We start from the raw sequence: 19919 nt of genomic DNA, 5'->3' as shown, positions 1-19919 counted from the left end.
TCAGCAAAGACCGTTTCACAAGACTTTAAAAATGTCCGTGTTCCTTGGGTGTACTTAAGTGCCACCACCTCCTGGCCAATACCCAGAAAAACGTGCAAAGAAACTTAGTATCCCGATTCTTAAATGCGAGCAATTCACTTATACCTTAGGAAGGAAGTGTTTTCTCCTAACAGGTGGGGCAGTGTTCATAGAGTTAAACCTATCCTTATGGTAATGTATTAGCTGATACAATTTTATATTGGGAAAAGGAAATAATATATGCGTTTCTTACCAGTTTGACCACTTCAGTGTGGTAGTAGTATTGCTATTATAACTTCAGATGATAACAGGTTTGGGGTGAATTATTCGTAAAGCTTTACTTGGAGGGACAAAGAGATTCTGTCCTCTGGTGTTGCAAAGTTCATCCAAAGCCGTTGCATTGTAAAGGGTTGAAAACAGCCAAATCTGAAACTGTAAGAATGTCTATGTGAGTAACAGCAATATATCCGGACACTTTAACTGATAGTGAAACTTGGTACAGTTACAGATTGGGAATTCTTTGCATACTAGTCTGTCTCTTTCATGGAAAAAATAACATGCTAGAAATATTTAATTGGTTTTTATCATAGTTTTTTTAGTGTTGGGAATTCCAGAATGAGCTGGGTTTTCATACTTTATTTTACTTCAAAATAAGAGTCATTTTTTACAAATCTCTAATATATATGTTCTACTTAACTTGAAAAATACATTCTTCTAGAGTTCTGTTTATTCTTCTGTAAGTATTGTGCTAGGCTGGATTTCAAAGAGAATGTTGTCTAACAGCTTATTTTATCATTTAGGGAGCCCAAGAAAGGATAGACAGCTTGCGTCGAACAGGAGTAATACATGAAAAACAGCCTGCAGTATCTGTAGAAAGCTTCATTGAGGAATTGCTTCCAGACAAGTGAGAACCTTAAATATTTTCCTAGGAGGGAAGGAGAAGGATTATTGGCTCAAGGGCCTGTAAAGAGGTGTTAGTAGTATCACTTCGGGCAGAAGAAATGAAAGAAGCAGTCTGTTTGTAGTATTGCTTTGGCAGACTTGATTTTGGTGGTGGTGTTCAGCTCTCTGTCCAGAGAGTCTTGACAGTTTAACAGGTTTATCAAGATGCACAATCTGAAAACGTGATGAAGTTGTACTGAACTGATAAAAGTAAGAACTTGTGAAAATTGGAAGTTGGCTAGAAATGCACTTTTTACTCTCTCAAATTGTGTTCAGGTCACAAAGTATGTTGAGAGATGTTCTGGCATTTGTAGTAATATGATTTTCTCAGATAATGTATGATCTATTTGCCTTTCACCAAGTATGTACTTTTTTTTTTCATTTTTCTTGCACAGACATAATTTTTTTTTTCAAATAGCATGATATAACTTGATTTCTTAATGTGTTTTTTGACAGGTAGTTCTTTAATTTTTTTAATCAATTTCCAAAGCTTTAAGGACAATGTTATGTTTTTCTTAATGCGATTTCTTTAAAAGACCAAAATAATATTATTAAGTAACGTTTTTAATCTTTGCATTTTTGCTGGCTTTTTTGTCGTTTGCTCTGCTTTTGCTCAATTTTTAAAAGTCCATTTAGTATCCTCAGTGGAAGATGGATGATGGATTTTCCTAAAGTAAATGGAATTAGGAAGTGTTTTAACTTTTCTGTTTAGTGTTCATTTCCATGTTCCAGTCTGATTTAGGTGTTTTGTCATATCTCCACAAAGGAGTAACTATGACAAGATCTGTGTTTCAAAATAGTTACTGTTCTCCTCCTTTGAATTTACTTGATCCTAAATCTGAAAATGTTGTCTAAAGTATTCAAAATGGAGGAGCAGACCCAGGACTTCAGTCTTATTGGAAGGAGTGCTAGTTCTTCTCTCCACATGTTTCAGACCCCAAAATATCCTTAACTTTGATACTAATTACAATAGAAACAAAGAATAACTTAATGCATGCTTTAATTTTTATACAACAGCAGGGACTGAAAGATTTTTTTTTTTTGCATGGTGTTATGAAAAACACGTAAAGTATTTCTGACTCTTTACTTCTGCAGTGAAATGATAGGTCATGGTGCTAGCGAGTAATTAATAGTGGTTCTGAAACGGGTATTGGGCTATCATAGTTTTAACATGAGGCATCCAATGTGTGTGTTACTGATATGCTTGACTGTACTTACAGACTTCTAATGGAAAAAGGAGTTTCCAGGTAACCACCCACCAGTCCTAAGAGGTCAATTGCCTAACGCTTAACCCATCAGTCACTGCTCGTGGCCAAATTTTTCAGTTATGCCTCAGCTATCTGAAGGACATTACTTCCCCTTCCAATTTCATACTCCACATACTATTTGCAGAGAAGGTTGAAAAGTCTTTTATGTGTATGTTTCCTTTTAGACTCAAATTGCTTTATTAATTCAGAGCAAGTTATCCTTAACCATGACACTTTCTCAGCAGTTTTTTAGTTGCATGCGAGAGTAGTCTATCATAGAGCACTGCAGTGCTCTGTTCCCTACAAAGATGCAAGTAAATACTTCTTCCTCTCTGACTCTGCTGAGCACTTACTCTGATGTGAAACTAAGGTGACCCAGCCAATTGTTTATTAAAGCTGGAGTCTTCCTTCTTCTTTTCATCATAGCAGCATCCAGCTTCCTGCAGTTTAAAGAATAAAATACCATTTATGTGTACACACATATATAATATGTATAGAATAACAACTGTGATAATATTTTCCTTTCTAAATCTTATATAATGATTCCTGGCCTTGCGTTTGCGCCTGTGCTTTCCCTGGAGAAAATACTCCTGTGGTGACTTACCTGTAACACTCTGTTGTGGGAATTGAATAAAATGAGTTAATGACGATGCATTAGCCTTGATTTTGTTTGGATCAAGTCAGTGTTTGTTATTAGGGAGAAATGATTTGAAGTTTTGGCAAGCTAGGCAGGGAAACATTTCAGATACTGTTTCAGTAGTTTACTGGAATATCTTTTTCTGAAAGATGCAGAACTGTTTCTCTAAATAGACCATTTAAATGATTGTTATAAGGTTAGGCATACCAATAATGTCTTCTGAATATAAAACATGAATGAAAAATAGGGTTTTTTGATAGTTAGAAGTTATCTTAACAAGAAATACATACTCTTACGAAGATTGCATGAAAACTGCAGCGTAATAAATGTCTGAAAGAATTTATCTGTACGCATCCCCACCAGCTTCCTTTGTTTCCTTGTGATCTGCAAGTTTCATGTATTTTAAATAAATTACATGTATGTTACAATATTCTTGTACGTTAGTTGACAAAGTATCAGAACATGTTGATGAAACTCATTATTGCATGTATCTATATTTGTGTGGAGTTCCTACCGAAGTTTTGTAAAATGAGCGAGTCAGAATTCAGCTTTTAACGTGCTGTTCTTCAGTTGGGTAATACTCGGCGCTGCTCAGCAGTACAGTAACTTGCATGTCTTTGCAGGTGGTTTGACATAGGATGTCTGATTATTGAGGATCCGGTTCATGGAATACGTCTGGAGGCTTTTACCCAAGCAACGCCAGTGCCTTTACAGTATGTTCAGCAGGTGAGTTTTTTTGATTTCTTACCAACCCAGGATTACCAGCTGGGGCCTCAGACTTAGGTTTTAATTTCATTTGTGATACCAGTTCTTGTTGGTGATGCACCTGGTGCTCCATCTGAATTTTTATTTTATGAAAAGAGGATTAAAAACTACCTAACTGTAACTATGAAAGGCAGTTATTAACTGCTTTTAACTGTTATCTACCACTTTCTCAAGAAAACCATCATTGTGGTAATTTTTTTAACTTTTAAAATTGAAAATATGAAAAATAGCCTGGGAAGATGTAGGTGCATGGTAGTTTGAAAACATGATTTCATAATGGATATAAATGCTGGTCTTAAATTTGAATTACTACTGCTAAAAGCCAACTTTTATCGTGCTCTAGAGTGTGCATAAGAAACACAATTACTCTATTTAAAAAAAAAAAGTTTGAAAGAAATTATTAAAGTGTGGTTTTCAGGTTACTGCTGATTCGTTATATTTTCTCGTCATTTTCCTTGCCTTACTGGGAAGGATGGCAGCCTCCAAGTTGTAACAGACATGCACAGATTTAGAAGAATGTATTAGCACTCTAGGCTGTAGCTTTAATCTTGCTACAGATTTTAAATAGAGGGTAGAGGGAAGGAAGCTTTGAATCTAAATGCAGCCTACTTCACTTGCAGTATCCTAATGCAGACACTTGGGTTAGATTATGCATAATAGGTTCTGTACTGACTTTTAAGTCATGTTTTTGCATTAATTAAAAATCTTTAGGCATTCATGGCAAAGTGATTTATTTATTTATTTATTTTGTTGGTCAGGATTCTCATTCTGCAAAGCATTACACTGGGAAGCACTAGTTTTACTTTTCTATTAACCAGAAAACAATTCCCTCAAAAGGGGAATGTTATTTTAATCAATGTAACACTTCCATCGGTCCATTTCAGTGGTTCAGAAAAAGCCCTCACAAATATTGAAACAGATAAAATAAGAATATTCTCTCTCAGATTAAGAAATCTTTGCAGCTTAAGTAATGCCTTAACCAAGTGCACTAAGTGCAGAAAGCACTCTTACCCAAGCGGAGGCTTGTTTTCCTTTCCTTGACTGACTTTACATATGTCTTGAGTTTCAGCTGAGGTCAACAAAGCTATGTACAAGTGAAGTGTGTGCACGTGTATGTATTAGCCATTCAGTGAAGTAAGTTTACCTTGCACTTAGGCACAATTTTATAAATAGAGATCTCATCACTCAAATTTTAATAATGCTCATAAAACCTAGGTGTTTGTGGTGTTACTTAGCAGCAAACTGATAGCATACTGTGTTTGTTAGTGACCCTAAAACTCACTCCTAATAAATAGCAGATGCATTTTCTCCAAATCTGTGCGAGTTTTATTCCAGCATGAGCATGTGGACTCTCATCTAAAAGGCAAAGCAGACTTCCTCTTCTGCTTGTGCTATTTTGACAAAGATTTAGAGTTTCTGAAACAGAAAGATTGAACTCTTGGAAATATTGTGGTTCATCCTATTGAAAATAACGCAATACTGTGCACTTCTTAAATATAGCTGGTGGAAGTTTTTTGTGAGATTAAGATTTCTTTGGCCGTCCCCTGGGAACGGCCCCCAAGTCCAGCCGCTGCATGTTGCCTGACAGCAAATGAGAGTCATGCATCAGTTAACTCTGATCTGAAATCTCTTTTTAAATACGTGTTTCTGTGAAGAATTGCAAAACAAAACTGTGTAGGGTTTGTTTCTCAGGGGGTTGTTTTGAGAAAACAAATAGTAATTGTTTTACTTTTTTAATATCAATTCTAATAGAGTGAATATCTGAGGGATTGCTTTTAGTTTTTATTTTTCAGAGCTCTTACAGCTTTGAAAAGCTGATCAGTGGCAAAAGGGGAAATATTGCTCTGCCTTCCAGAACGCTCTCAAAAAGACTGTAGAAAAGATACAAAGCTACAGCAAAAAATAATTAAGCAGATACAACTTTTTGAGAGCCATTGGCCAATCCACCTAAAAATAAGGATAGCAATGTGAATTTGCTACTTCAGTGCTCCACAGAGATGGTGACAATTTTTTATGTGAACTAATCTCTCTATATATCTTAACGCTGAGTATAATAGCTGTCTCTAATTTTTTTTGGTTTCACATGCTATACTCCATTTTGTTATTTAAAACCCAGAGTTAACTCTTGATTACAGTTGACTTTGATCATATTTTTCTGTCAGGTAAACATACCTCAAAACTTTGAAAAGTGGTGTTTATCGTGTAATAGCAGAAAGCGTTCTTGTTTTAACTTATATGCAACTTATCAAATATAACTTGGTGTATAACATGGATTCAGTGGAACTGTAAATCTTGAAACCTGAATTCAATCTAATTCTGCTCTCTTACCTGAAGACGACTGTCCTTGCATATACATCAACAGTGAGAATTAGCTTTTTTTTTTTTTTTAATCTTCAGAGCTAGTTTTTCCCTAGTCTTGCTGTTAGATGTTTCAGTTGATCTATGCGTAATGAGATGGTGAATTATATAGTGGTCATGCTCTTGGTCATGCTCTTGGTCATGTATGTACACCAGTTATCTTCATTCCCTCTCTGTCTCTTCGAGAATCACAGTACGTTTCTCCTAGGTACATGCAAGAAACATGCTTTTCTCTAAATCCAGTCCAATATCTTTAATTAAAATCCAGATTACTACGTAATTAAGTCTTACTAAGTCTATATCAAGTCTTTTATATTGCAGACAAAAAGCAATTATGTTTGTGGAGATTCTTGCTAGCTACATGTTTTGTTGCTTTATGTAATGGAAATAATGGTAAAACCATCTGCATAGAGCAGGTAATGTTTTTTTGTTGATGGGTTAATACAACAATATGCCTTTTGTTACATCCTCTCCAAAGTAATGCAGGTTTTTCTGCATCAGATATTCAAAGAAGGCATAGTGAAGCTGGGCTGTATTCAGATGAAATCTGAGTGATGATTTTGAGACTTGTACTGAAACAGTGTCACCTGATAATGCTGTAGTGACTAAACACAGTAAATGTGGAGATGATGTGCCTTTCCCAGTAGCATAAAGTTTTCTAAGCACATAATGTGGGACTCGTGGCTGTTCATAACTCTTAAATATTGTCTGCTTTGAGGCAGTAAAAGGATGTATTTGAGGGCTTATTTTGAGAACTGTTTCTGGTAAGACACCTGGTGCCATCTTTCCGGAGCTAGAGATTGCAACTTTGATGAGAAATTGCTACAAGGTTTTTCTGTTTTGAAGTTTACTTGATTTCTAGCTGGAAAAAAAAATTCATCCGTGAAGTTAAGTGTAATTGTGGATCATAATGGGGAATAATAAATCATATTCACTTCCCTCTTGCAGTTTGAGACACTCTGTCATCTACTTCTTACTGCCCATCCATTCTGAGTGGTCAGGAGAAATGTTGAATTTCCTCACCTCTTGCTTAGGAAGTCCACCTTTTATGTACATGTACATCTTGTTAACAACAAAGCATTTCAGTATTACAGTAGGATGTGTGTTCAGACAAACCTATATGCTGTTATTGCTGCAAGACAGTAGCCTTTAGCAAGGCTGGAACACACTATTAGCCTTTATCTGCCATATGTACAATGGAAAGAGACTAACTCGGGTCTTTGTCAAAATCTGTATGAAGAATTTGGCCCGTTATGTATTGCTATGAAGAGCTAAGTAACACTAAGAGCAATCTTTAACGAGGCTAAAAGTCATCTAGCCCTTCATTGTTCGCAACAGCGGCCGGAGGTGGATGCCTAGGATGAGCATGAGAACAGATAAATGCAGTGATGCTTCCCCCACTGTTCCCCTTCTGCTTCCAGCTTCAGTCCTCTGTGGAATTATTGCCCACTTCAGTACGTGCTTCCTCTGTGATCTCGTGCAAATAACTTGGTCTCCTCTTCTGCTAAGTTCAGCTTTCTTTTTGCCCTTGGTTACTTGTCTACTTCACTGGGACATTTTAAGCATTTGGAAAAGCTTTGGAAGGTGAGAGTCATTGTATGAATGTGTATAACTGTCGATTCCAGTTGTTGGCTACTTTGAGAGAAGACTGCTTCCTGATAATGACAGAACAGCTTTACTTCAACTGTGCTGTATTTCAGTTCTAAACTGTTCGGATGTCACTAGGATCGTAATTCCATGTAAAGCCAAAAAGCAGTACTGGCTAGCCAAATTATGGGGCTGTTGTAACTTTGGGTTCCAATATCCTTTTATTTCTCATATAGTCCCACTGATAATGATTATTGATGAAACTTGGTAGTGTTGAAGATAGAAACAAAGCTATTCATTTCTTTGTTTAAATAATCTCTTCTCAAAATGTTACCCAGGCTCAGAGTCTCACTCCTCAGGACTACAATCTGAGATGGTCAGGCCTGTTGGTGACAGTGGGTGAAGTGCTTGAGAAGAATTTACTGAATGTCAACAGGACTGATTGGCATGTGGTATTCACTGGCATGTCCCGTCGACAGATGATCTACAGTGCAGCCAAGGCTCTAGCAGGAATGTACAAACAACGCTTACCACCCAGGACTGTTTGAAGGAAGGCTGATCCATGACACTAAGGAATACTGTTTTTGTTTCTGGAGTTGAAATGAAAGCTGCGTATTCTAATCCTCAGTGGATACAACACAGATTTGTAATCTGCCTGTAACTATATTTTACTTTTTAAGAATTGAAGGTACTTTCCGGTAGTGGAAATGAGCAATTCCAGTTTTTAATAAGCAGGTGATTTCCAATATGATTTACGAAAGAGGAAATTAGAACAGATATATTTATAACTGGGACAAATAGCATTACAGTTTGTAAAATGGGATGTGCTATTGTTTGACACCTTAATAGGCATTTGCTGAGATGTTTAATTTTTTATTTACTCAGTATGTTTTTGAAAGAAGGGGTCTATTGTTTAGCTATTACTATTGTATTAGTAATATAAACATATATATCTTAGATATCTATATCTTAAATCCAGAGAGACTACCTTCTGTGTTAGATATTTTCTTGGGGCCTGTGCTTAGGTAGTACTTTACACCTGACGGGTTTGGTGTCTGTATATAAGTTCTCAGGACTGATGCTGAGGAGTTTTTAAAACATCTAACAGTGAGCTGCTGAGGAAGAGCACAGATTCATGCTCAGCTAGTTGAAGTCTGAGCCAAATAATTCTGAATTCTTATTTTCCATGCTGCATCTTTTTTCTTTTTATATATAGCTTTTTTTGTAGCAGAGATGAAATTCATCTCCCATTGAAACACTAGATAAATTTCAAGTTGCTTCAGTGGGTTTTAGATCAGGTACCACATAAACAACAAACGTTCTCAGCATTGCAGTTCCAACAACGTAATTTACTCCAGCATTTCCAAACTTCATGTTTTATATGGAATTATGTAATTTCTTCAATCAAGTTGTGGGTATCGGCAAGTTAATGTGGAAAATGGTGACGTTTATACCACTTGCTTTGCTATCCTGGATTTTCTAAAACATTTATAAATCTTAAATGCCTTTCTTGATGTCATGGGCGCATTGTTTCTCATGTAGGTCTTTTTTAGTGTCTGTTTTTCATAGCTAAGAATGCCCTATATGCTCACACAAACTTAAATCTTTATTCAAAAATATAGAAGTAAGTGTGAGAGAATATTTTGCTAAAAATACTTTTTTAAAAACAAAGAACAAATTTTTGTTTGTCTAAAAAAAAAAAAAAACTTTTCAGCTTATATTGCTCTGCCTTTACCTTTCTTAAATGCTTTCAAAGGACACTTTTATATACCGTATACTGTTAAGCCAGCTTGTATTTGTACCCAGTGAAAGCCTGTCTATTTCCAAGTAATATATTTTGCCTTAACTGGCTTCCTCTGTAAATTAGTTGAATAAATGTTTTTCCTAGATGATTGTACCTATTTTAAAGGTTTATCTTTAATATAGCTGGTATACAGTGTTTATCGGAATTACATTTACACGGTCCGGTTACTTATTTGGCACATTTTTTGACCGTCTGTCTTGTCTGGAAAAAAACCAGCCCTGAACCTGACTCTCTTAGTCTTGGTCTCTCTTTGGGAGCACCTCTGCTCTTTGTATCATAAACTGAAAGGGTGGTACAGGGACTTCTGTTTGTCATTGCTCAGTAAAGGGGTGTTTGCTCTTCAGCTTGTTTTATTGTAATTTCATTTTACAGTGTATAATATGTGAAATTGTCTTTTGTTGCCCCCCTTCCCCCAGCATCTTTCATGATATGATGGAAGAGGAAGTGAAATAATCAAAAGGTGTTTGTGTGCTGGCATGAATTAAAATTGAAGTGGAATTTCTGTTTTCCTTCTCCCTTGCCTGGGCTTGGCCTTTATTGTTTTTCACAGGTGATAACTGGAGGCAGAAGTCATCTTCTGATTTGGCAGCACCTGGAACAGCCAATGTCATTGCAGTGGACCAGCCTTCCAGCTGCCAGGTTGTGAGGCCACTATTGTGACAAGCTCCACAGCTGTCCTCACCTTCGCTGGAGAATTTTTAAGGGTCTAATCTTTCCTCCTCCTATAGGAGTTTACTTTCGTTGCCCCAAAAGGAGAGGTTGGCATTCTTCTTTGTAATTTCCCCTTGGAGTTGGGTGCTGGGACATGATATGGTCAAGTGAGATAGTCTTTCTCCATTCAAGATCTCTGGCTCTATGAAGGGCTTTTGCTGTAGTTCTGAGTCATCAGCTGCAAATCAGAATGCCTTGATTTGATAATTTTCCATTAGTTCTCTCCCTTTACTGAGCATTGTTTGTTCACGTATATATAAAATAACGTTCTGGTATGAATGGCCAAGAGTTCAGCTTTTTCCGTTAAAGGTCAAGAAAAGCAAAAGTGCCTGCAGTACGCTCTGTCGAGCTGATTAAATTCTAAATTACTTCCCGTCTGAGTGAAAGCCCTTTCCAGAGTCTGAGCCACATTGACATGAGTGAATTATGGAGCGAGTTAAAATTATATTCAGCTTTTGAACCATCTGCTGGGTAGCGTTGTGAACAGGTTGGTAGAGAAAGCTCAGCAGATAGGACACTGACATCACTATGTTAAATTTAGGCTGAAATCAACTTAGAAAAGCAGATGTCAAAGATATTTGGATATGTAAAGACAGCTCTCAACTGCCAATCATTGCTAGCTGTAGAAGCCATTTCCGCTGCTTTGTGAGTGGGTAAGTTTGCTCAAATATGAGGGTCACGAGGAATGAAAGGAGATCCAGGAAAGCTCTGACATTTGGATACGGAGGATATGGGCGACTGCTGAAAGCAGTTGTGAGGGAACATCCAAAAAGAAGGGAGACCAGCCACATGAGGGTGGCAGAGGTGCTATGCAGATGTGGAATCGCTGTTGCCAATTATTTATCTTTTCTAGCAAACAGTGCTGATAACTTTTTTTTTTTCCCCCCATGACCGTGGACTTTTTCAGGAGACAATACTGTCACGATGTTTTGGAGATACTTGCCTCAAGGATCATACTGTTGTCTCGGCAGGAAATACACACTGATAAATAACACTGTAAAAAGCACGTAATTTGGCATGACCTGCTTTTGTTGTAGCTCCTGCCTCACTGTGACCAAAGTTACGGCACTGTAACCAGCACGGAGCGTAAGGTCAGGCTGTGAGAAATGGGTCTGCATCTGCAGGTAAGGCAAAGTGTGGTCTTAGCTGCATGCTCTGCTCTAGTGTTGGGGGCACTGATTGCTTTTACTGCACATCTTTACAATGATACAATAATTTTGCTTGCTACCAGCATGTGGTGTGTTTAGGTCCTTGAGGCTGGAATGTGACAGGTGATCGCACCAGTGCCTCTCAGCACTGCCTAATAGCTATTTCATAACCTTGCCTGAGATGCTCTGACTAAAAACCTTTATATGCCTGTATGCATGTTAGAGCGCGTTCAAATCCAGTATATTACAGTTCCAAAGAGAGGTAGCTTAGATAAATCTAAATTATTCCTGGTTAGGTTAACTTGTAACAGACCTTTACATACAGGTACAGACCTTTAAATTGAGGCTAAATCTTAAAAATGCCACAGATTACCTGCAGGCTTCAGAGCTGCCTGGTATCCTACTGAGCAGTAACACTTGCTACTTTTGTGCTGTTTTTGTGCAGCCCCCCTTATCATGCTAAGCATTTAGGTGCTTTGTACAGGTTAAGGTGGTATCTCTTTTAGGCCACTTGTGGGTTGTACAACAGCAGCATTTTAGTAGCTGCTATGAAAAATAGTAACTAGCAAGGCTGTACTAAATTCAGGTTGAATTGTACACGCGAATGAGAGAAGGGTCAGTGGTCTGAAAAAAATCTTCACAAGGTTCGTTCTTATGCGAGAAAAAATGCAGGGTCCTTTTTTCTAAGGCTGAAAAATGCAGTTTATGGGCTTAATGAATTCCTGTAAGGAAATGGGAGCTAGCTCCTTCTGGCAGGAGTGTTGAGGAATTTGAAGTTCCTTTGCGTGTGTGTGTGATGCCAGCTCTAAGAGTGAGTTATTTCTTCTTGCAAGTGAGATTCTAGTGGATCAGAAAAAAGCCAAAGATAACCGTTCCCATTTTTGTTAGGCTAATTAATATCCTTGAGGGGAAAAATGACCCAACTGCTACTTAAACAAGCATCCTGTTAAAATGACATTCTGTGTCGCTCGGGTATTTTCTGTATCAAGTTATGTACTGAAACAGAGAACCCCGTGTTATTGGGAATTCCTGTAGCCTGCATAATTGATATCCAACAGAGGTCCAAGCTGAAACCTTTGGAAAAAAGCCAAATACCTATCAGTAGTGAAGCCCTCAAAAAGGGGAACTAATGCCTACGAGTTAAGAGTATATCTGTGAAGCAACGTGTTCGTGGGGTTGCAGCAGAGATGGGCTTGGATGGGCTGCCTTTATTCTTGTTAGTACCGGTGAGTACAGAAAGAAAAAAGCAGGGGCATAATTAGGGTCTCGGGAGGTTTGAAGTGCTTGTTAATTTGTGACAAAGCCTTTGGCACCACTTCTGATGCTCCTTAGTTGTGCTAAGGTACAGGTGGCGCAAGCACGGCTACTTGTGCTGCCTTTCCACCTTTGTCTTGTTATCGTAACCTACCCTAGGAATATACACGGCTCGGAGGACTGCACAAACATTAGAAGTGAGGCGTATGCTATGAATACGTGCCAGGGTCAGATTCAGCCCCGTGGCAATTTGATTGATTTAACTGAAGTTACAGCAGCCATGAGTAAGAGCAAATAGTGGTCATTTATTCTTTCCAGCTCCTTCATGTGTGTAAGTACTTTCTAGAACAAATATACTGGTGTGGCCTTGCTTTCTAAGATTGCGTATGTGAATTTTAGATACCACGTCACAAATGAGGATGTTGAAGGAGGATGTGACAGGGCTTATCAGTAGAGAAAGGCTAGAAATGTAAGTGTGCAAAAACCACTTTGCCACTTTAAAAAAGCGCTCTGCCGGACTTTCAAAGTCAGTAGTCTGTTTGACGCGCTTTTTGGCTTAGAGGGAGTATAGTTACCCTAGTTCTTGCTCTGATGCTGTGATCTTAGTCAGATAGTGACTTTGCAAGCAGCTGTAAGGGCTAAAGATATTACAGCCCCATTGGTGGAGATTTCTGCCCCTGCTGAGAGGTCTCTAGCAGAACAGGTGATATTGTAAGTGCCCTCTACTTGTGATCAGCTGAAGTTGTGTTTTGGCTGCAGCTAAGCTGAATTGGAAAGTTACTGTTCTTGGCCTGGCCTCAGTTTTTTCGTCACAGCACCATTCAGAACCAAGCCACTTTGTTAAAAAGATGTTGGTTATAAAACTCTCCACCCATCTGTTGAAACTAATCTGGATAGCTTTCACCCAACTGCCCTCTTCAGATCTACCTTAAAAAAAAAAAAAAAAAAAAAAAAATTTGCTCTAAATCTCTGTGGAGAGAGGGTGGGATATGTGGGCCTGCTGAAACATCAAATATAACTTATTTTGGTGAAACGTTTTGTTGCAAAATCAGAAACAAATTACCTTTAAGCCTTGATGAGAACCCCACTTTTCTGACTGGCCCGTATGCTTTTCAAAATGCTCTGCTCTAACAAAAGCTTTTTAGAAATGCCGTCCAATGTTAGTCTTCTCTCTCTCTCTTTTTTCTTTTTTTAAAACAAAGATACTTGCTGAATTTATTGAGCTAGTGAGCAGCGGCAGAAGAGGGCAAAGAAAGGAATGAAGTGTAAAAGAATGAAAGAAATCAGAAAAGTAACAGAGTCGTAGAAATTTCCGACTAGGAACGGAGGAGAGCTAAGACCTAAAAAGGTACAGCAGCAAAACCTGTCTTTTAAAAAGAGGTATTCCATGCACTGAATGCAGGAAATAAAAGGCAGCTGAGAAAGCGCACAGGAACATGGTGTCTTTCCCAAATGCTTCTAAAGATAACTTATATGTCTTCTGATTTTGGCCAGTTTTAGAAGAGTCATGCGAGTCTCACACTAGAGATGGGCAGCGTAATTGTGATTGAACACATGCGTTTAATGAAGTTTCCAAGTTGCCCTCGATGTTTGCCTTTGCATACAGCATAGGCGAGGTTTTTCAGCTTGTGTTTTTCAAGGGGGAGGTTTTTGAAGAACTTCTACCAGTATAAACCTGTGAAATCTGGAATTTTAATAAATTTTTCAGTGTATTTGTAAAATTAGTTTAGTACTGTAAGTGTCTTTTTTTTTTGGTGGTAGCACGATGTAGAGTTTGTAGGTAAAAGATCAGATGTTATCTCTAAACAGTGTTCACTATGAAAGCCAAAACTCGTGAGTCCAGCTTCTGATTACATTTCTCCTTTGATAAGGTTTGACTAAGCAAATTTTAAAAGCTGGCTTTTCTCTTCTTACGGTTAACACATACTGGAACACATGGCAAAATTAGAACATTGTGTCCCATCAAAAATTGTTAAGAGTTGAAAACCAGTATAAAATACCTTCAAACTTGATTAATTTTCCAGTGTGGATCTTAGACTTAGTTGTTGAAGTTATTTGTAATCTATCAAAAACTCACATTTTGACGTACTGGACCTTGGAGCTGCTTGGCCTTGACTTCATGGCTCTGTCCCATCCATAGTTATACAATTACGGACAAACTATTTGCATAAAATGAATGGTGTATAGAGCTACAGTTCCTAAAAGGAAAAAAATGTTAATTGTTTTGATTTATCATCTCATTGTGCAGAATTCTGTCAAAGCTTTAGATATTCCAGCTAGTTGACTTTGTAAAGCAGCCAGGATATGACATGGCAATTAAATCGTGAGTACACAGTGCTGCAGAGGAATGACAGATCCAGAAACACTCAGCTGCTGTTTCTGAACTAATGTAATTGATTTTTTTTCATAAACTGGCATCAAAGTAAAAGTAGCTTTAAAAAGGTTACCAGCAAACGTAGAAATATATTTTTGTTGAGAAGTTATTTCCAACTGTCTCGGCATTTTACAAGTGTAAACGTGTGAGTGTAGCCATGGACTTCCCTGTGTAATAGCAAAGTACTTCATATAGTTGAGGAGAGATCAGCTGAATTTTTTTTTTGGTACTGAAGACAGCCATTGGAAAAGTAGAAGTTCTGTGTCTAGTTTTTTGGTTTTCACCACAAAAATGTTTCCTGTAGTACTAGAAAAGTACACTCTCTCACGGGAGTGAACATGCATTTATTTATTTATTTTTAATCTGTTGCTAGTAATGACTCATCAAGACTCTTACACTTTAATCTATTTCTGGCAGATCAAAACAAACCGTAGGTGTTTGAAAAAGACCACACTTTTAAAATTAACTAATGCGCTAACTTTGTGAACAATGCATTGAACCACTGAGTCAAACTGTTATTTCAGGCTTCCCTTGTCAAATTCTCAGGAGGTTGAAGTTTTCTCTTGAAAAAGCTTTCTTTTGGGTGTCTGTAAGTTCATGCCTTACATCTTGTGCAGCTGAATCAATTGTACTCTGAATTCTGTGGGACTATATCCTAATGCAGGAAAACACTTTCTCATCTAAAAGGAGATGAGTGGGACTTTTTTTCTTTCACCTCTGTAATCAAAATGAGCAGATGTTGCCCTGCTTGTGTGCTAAAAATATATTTAAGTTTGTCTCCTGGTGAGAAAATGAGTAGATATGAGATACAGGCTTAATTAAACTCTCTGATCAGCTATATTTGCCATTCTGGGACAGGCATGTCCCAATGCCTGGAATGGTGAAAGAATGGCATTTAACTGCGATGGTGAAACTCTCATTTATTTTTTTTCTGCAAGGATCATACAGAGAGCTGTTCTCTATCCTTTTATGATAGACCACACATTAATCCATAGTATATTGGGATCATCTTCATGATCAAATTCTCACAATTGCAGGAACAACTGTTGCAAATGTGTGGTGACTGCACTTATGAGTTCCTGGGAAAGTGCAGGGCAGGCACTAAAGCAGCTATATTTTGACCAGTAGTGGGATTCTCAAGATAGCTATGCTATCCAAAACGAGGTGAAAATAGAAATCTTGCAGATCTAGAAAGTCTCCCCATAAGAGGCAAACAGCAGTTACCCCACAAATAATTGTGTATGTGTGACGTGTTGCTGCAGGGTGATTGAATATAGTTATGCACATGCAGGACACTACTACAATTTATTTTTAGTAAAACCTATTAAAAACAACAAAAAAAAAGCATCTGAAGGGGAAAGGACAGGAGTAACTATTTTTAATGTAATGTGAGCTACTGCTAATGTAATAATTGCACTTTTACGTAGTTCTTTTCATCTGCAGTTCTCAAAGTCTTTATAAAAGTGGACATCCTCATGCTTGTAAGGTTGTAAGCATTGTGTTATGGCACTCTTTGCCATGTAGATGCAACCCGCAAGTCTTTGTATCTGCAGAGCTAATTCTTTTGGATGTTGTAGCCGCCTTCAGCTCAGGAATATCAGAATTGCAAAATGTGATCTTAAATTGATGACTGTGATAATCATAACTGGAGGTAAGGTTTTGTGTGTGGTGGTTTGTTTGTTTTGTTTTTTTTTTTTTACTCTGAAAAATCAAGTGCCAGAAATCCCACAAATCTGTGAAGGGATGTTCTCATACTACTTTGTGTATTGCTAGTGGTAAGAGAACCACCTGGAGTCACTGTTACCTTGGGAGTTAGCTTCCCATTTCTTCATGCTTTCTGGCTCCTGAAGTGCGAACAAGAGACAAAAGCTCACGACTGACTTCAGGTAGATCTGGGAGTTCGTTTCCCATTAGTGTTTGAAGGAATTAGTCTATGGTGGGAACTGTACTTTTGCCTTGAAGCTGGGAAGACCCAAACAATGATGAAGTATGTAGCGGAAGGAGCTACGTAGCTTAAATTAAGGAGGGGGTGGTGGGTACAGTAAAATGGTACGGATGAATGAAAGCGTGGGGTTGGAGTTGCGTTTTGAGGACTAAGAGCAAGAAGGACGGCAGGTGGAAGCGTGCAGGTTGGAGCTGGGGCAAAGGCTGTTGTTCTTCACCGTGGCACCTGTCACCATTTCTACTGTTGCCACTGTAACGGTCCAAATTAAGTTTGGAAATGGCTGCCCTAGGCATAGTGCTTCTGTTCTGCATTTTTTTGGAAGACTGTCAGATGCTGCATGGGAAATGGTAAAAGGTGTATACTTGCGTGTTGGGTTGGTAGATGAGCCAGAATAAAGACTAGCTATTGTCTGATGCGTTTGGAGCAGTGCTAGCAAAGCCTGTACGATGCTTGTACACGAGTGCAAGGAGTTCCAGGCAAAAGAGACAAAAGGAAACAGTGCTCCCTTTTCTTAGCTCTCTTTACCAGTAGGACTATTTCAGTATTATCAGTATGAAAGGGAAGGTTTTGTCATTTTGTCCACAGAAGACTTTTGTTACACTTTTGAGTGATATATTTAATTTGTTTTGCAGATTTTAGTTACCGCTCTTTGCAGCATGTTTATATTACCTAGAATTTTCCTGTTCTCTTGATACATAAGCCCTTTCCCTCTCCCATTTTTCTTGAATGAAAGCACAACTGGTTTTAGTCAAACACCAGACTTTTTTGGCTAGTGTAAATCAGTGTTTCGTTAACATACGTGGAAGAGTAGCAGTTTGTGCAGGCTGGTGCGGTAGGCCCACGTTTTTACGATTTTTGACTGGGTTTCATAATACAGCTTTTAATGACAGTAGGCCATAAGATAGTGTTTGAAGTTCTGCAAGACTGAATAAAACCAAACCATTGCTTCCGTGTAATTCATTGAATAGAATAAAATGTTTTCTTTTCAGTTGGTTCTGACTTTTGACTTGCGGCAAAACCAAAACATACTGGGTTTGAATCCAAAGATATAGAAGTTGAATGAAACCCACAGAAACTTAAGCTTGCAAGCTCCTCGTAGTTGGGGGAACTGAAAAGACTTCCTATGTTGCCCAGTGTTTTGTGGCCTCTGAAATGACTCTGGCTACTCATTGGCTGTGACCAAAACCACCCTTCCAGTTTAGTGCTAACTGAATTCATCTGGTATTAAACAGAGGGACTAAATAAACCTTGTTCTGTGAGAACAGATCTCTCCAGTCACATGTTTTCAGGATGCAGTTGAGCAGAACATCCTGTCCCTGCCAGCATAGCATCCTTCTAACTGTGGAGTTGCCTAATTACCTTTAAATTCGCTTTCTGTTAAAATGAAGGTATCCAAAGCATCTAATCGGAAAACTGTGACTTGTAGTGGAAATTCTGGCAAATTGTTAGTAGGCTGGTATGAGTGGGATGGTTAGTCACATAGGCACTGGAACTATCTTTTTGCTTACTTATTTTTGTGTAGTGAGGGGAAAGATTTGTTGGTAAAGAATACAATCATATGTTCTACGTAGCATGAATGCTGTAGGTGTTGTAGGGAAAACATTTAGACACAGATGGAAAACAATCCTCTGAAAACTTTAGTCTCTTGAAAGCAGTCATAAACAGCATATGGTTTTGCACACGCTAAGATGCCTAGGTAACAGTGACAAGCACTTGCAAAAAGAGCAAACAGAGGGGAAATTGTATCTGTCCACGTATTCATGTATAACCATTCCCATGGTGTCTGAGAACCGTGTGAGATATAAGACATTCAAGGCTTTTCTTTAGCTCTTATTTCATACAGTGAAGACGTAATCTTTGTGAGAAGCCTGGATTAAAAGAATTCAAAAGTTGGGTGTTCTTCTAATGGGTTGTGGGGCTGTTTGCTGAGCAAACTGCGTCACTTGTGCATGCAACAGCAATCCAGTTTGACTAGACCCTTGTTTGGGAGATGGCGAGTTCCCGAGGAGTGAATGCTTAACGTTCACTTCCTTCTTTCTTTGCGTGCATTTAGTGCTATGTATATGGCTGCCTTAGGGCTGTACTTACATATGAATTTTTCAGATAAGAGCATTGAGGTTCACACTGTTTGGTACAACAAAAGCAGTCTAGTTCCTAGGACTTTCCTCTGACCACAGGCAGAGCATCTCTCAGCAGTCTGCTGAGCAGGGACTAGTCTTCAAAGGTCTGCTTTTCATCATGTGTTGAGTTGCACACACCAGGTGCTGTACTGAAAGCAGTTGGCGTTTTAAATTTTGGATGTGTAATACATCACTGTGTATTTTCTTCTGTATACCCCTCTAAAAGGGAGATGAGCTACTGCGAAAGCAGTTCGGTAATTGCCCACTGTAAGGTTACCCATGCCAAGGACGCAGGGCAGGTTACAGGAGGTGCCAGAGCTCCTGTGTCGCAGCTTGCAGCCGGTGCAGCTGCGTGTTCCTGGCACATCTCTGCTGACGTGGAGCGCTGGTGTACATCTGCTGTGTTCTGCTCTCACTGATGCCTAGGGCAGGCGGTTTGAATGGATATTGGTTTTATTTTACAAGCCCAGCTGATGAAAAAGTGAAAATAAAGGCAAAGTAAGGCGTGTGATATATGTGAACGTGATCATGTGAACATGCTTTCTTCCTGACTCCTGTCTTTCTCACACTTGTTATGCTATGTCAAAGTGAAGCACTGCTGGGTGTTTTGGTTGTCTCTTTTTTGGGGAGGTGGAGAGGGAGGAATTATTGGGGTTTTTGTTTTGCTTTTTTATACCAGGACACTAGTATAAACTGGTATTATTCTCTGCATTTGAGATGGTTTTGAAGCAGTTTTTAATCTACAAAAATCATTAACAAGGAGCAGAACACAGGAAAAAATGATGACTGTGCTTCTGACAGATTTTGCTGGGCTTTTAACTCTCCTCTCCTGATTTGTATTATTTCAGCCATCCTAGTCTAGCTCTTCATTCATTTCTTCTCGGCTTACTCTGATGCACTGACACTCCCTTACTTCACCTCCATTTCTTCATCTAGTTTTCTTGGCTCGTTTCTGTTTTAGGGAAGTCCCGCTGCTCTCATAGACCCTTCATCCTCTCCCTGGATGCTG

The 19919-nt window shown here is 38.5% G+C and overlaps 2 protein-coding genes across 15 annotated transcripts in view; both read left to right on the top strand.

Annotated features, from left to right (window-relative positions):
* Positions 1 to 9858, top strand: part of LOC104150301 (protein PRRC1) — a 30855-nt gene extending 20997 nt beyond the window's left edge. For all 13 annotated transcript variants that reach the window (XM_068924851.1, XM_068924854.1, XM_068924846.1 and 10 more), the window contains 3 exons: positions 819 to 922; positions 3468 to 3570; positions 7893 to 9858. In XM_068924851.1, the coding sequence (XP_068780952.1) occupies positions 819 to 922; positions 3468 to 3570; positions 7893 to 8102 (417 nt within the window). In that variant the 3' untranslated portion in view covers positions 8103 to 9858. The remainder of the gene's footprint in view (positions 1 to 818; positions 923 to 3467; positions 3571 to 7892) is intronic.
* A 114-nt stretch (positions 9859 to 9972) lies between these two features.
* LOC138060830 (cortexin-3-like) overlaps positions 9973 to 19919 on the top strand; it is a 49106-nt gene continuing 39159 nt past the window's right edge. For both annotated transcript variants that reach the window (XR_011137282.1, XM_068924858.1), the window contains exon 1: positions 9973 to 11193. The gene's annotated coding sequence lies outside the window, so the exon portion shown is untranslated. The remainder of the gene's footprint in view (positions 11194 to 19919) is intronic.

Source organism: Struthio camelus, chromosome W (genome assembly GCF_040807025.1).
Source record: "Struthio camelus isolate bStrCam1 chromosome W, bStrCam1.hap1, whole genome shotgun sequence".
Classification (NCBI taxonomy): domain Eukaryota; kingdom Metazoa; phylum Chordata; class Aves; order Struthioniformes; family Struthionidae; genus Struthio; species Struthio camelus.
This window is presented reverse-complemented; position numbering and strand designations above follow the sequence as displayed.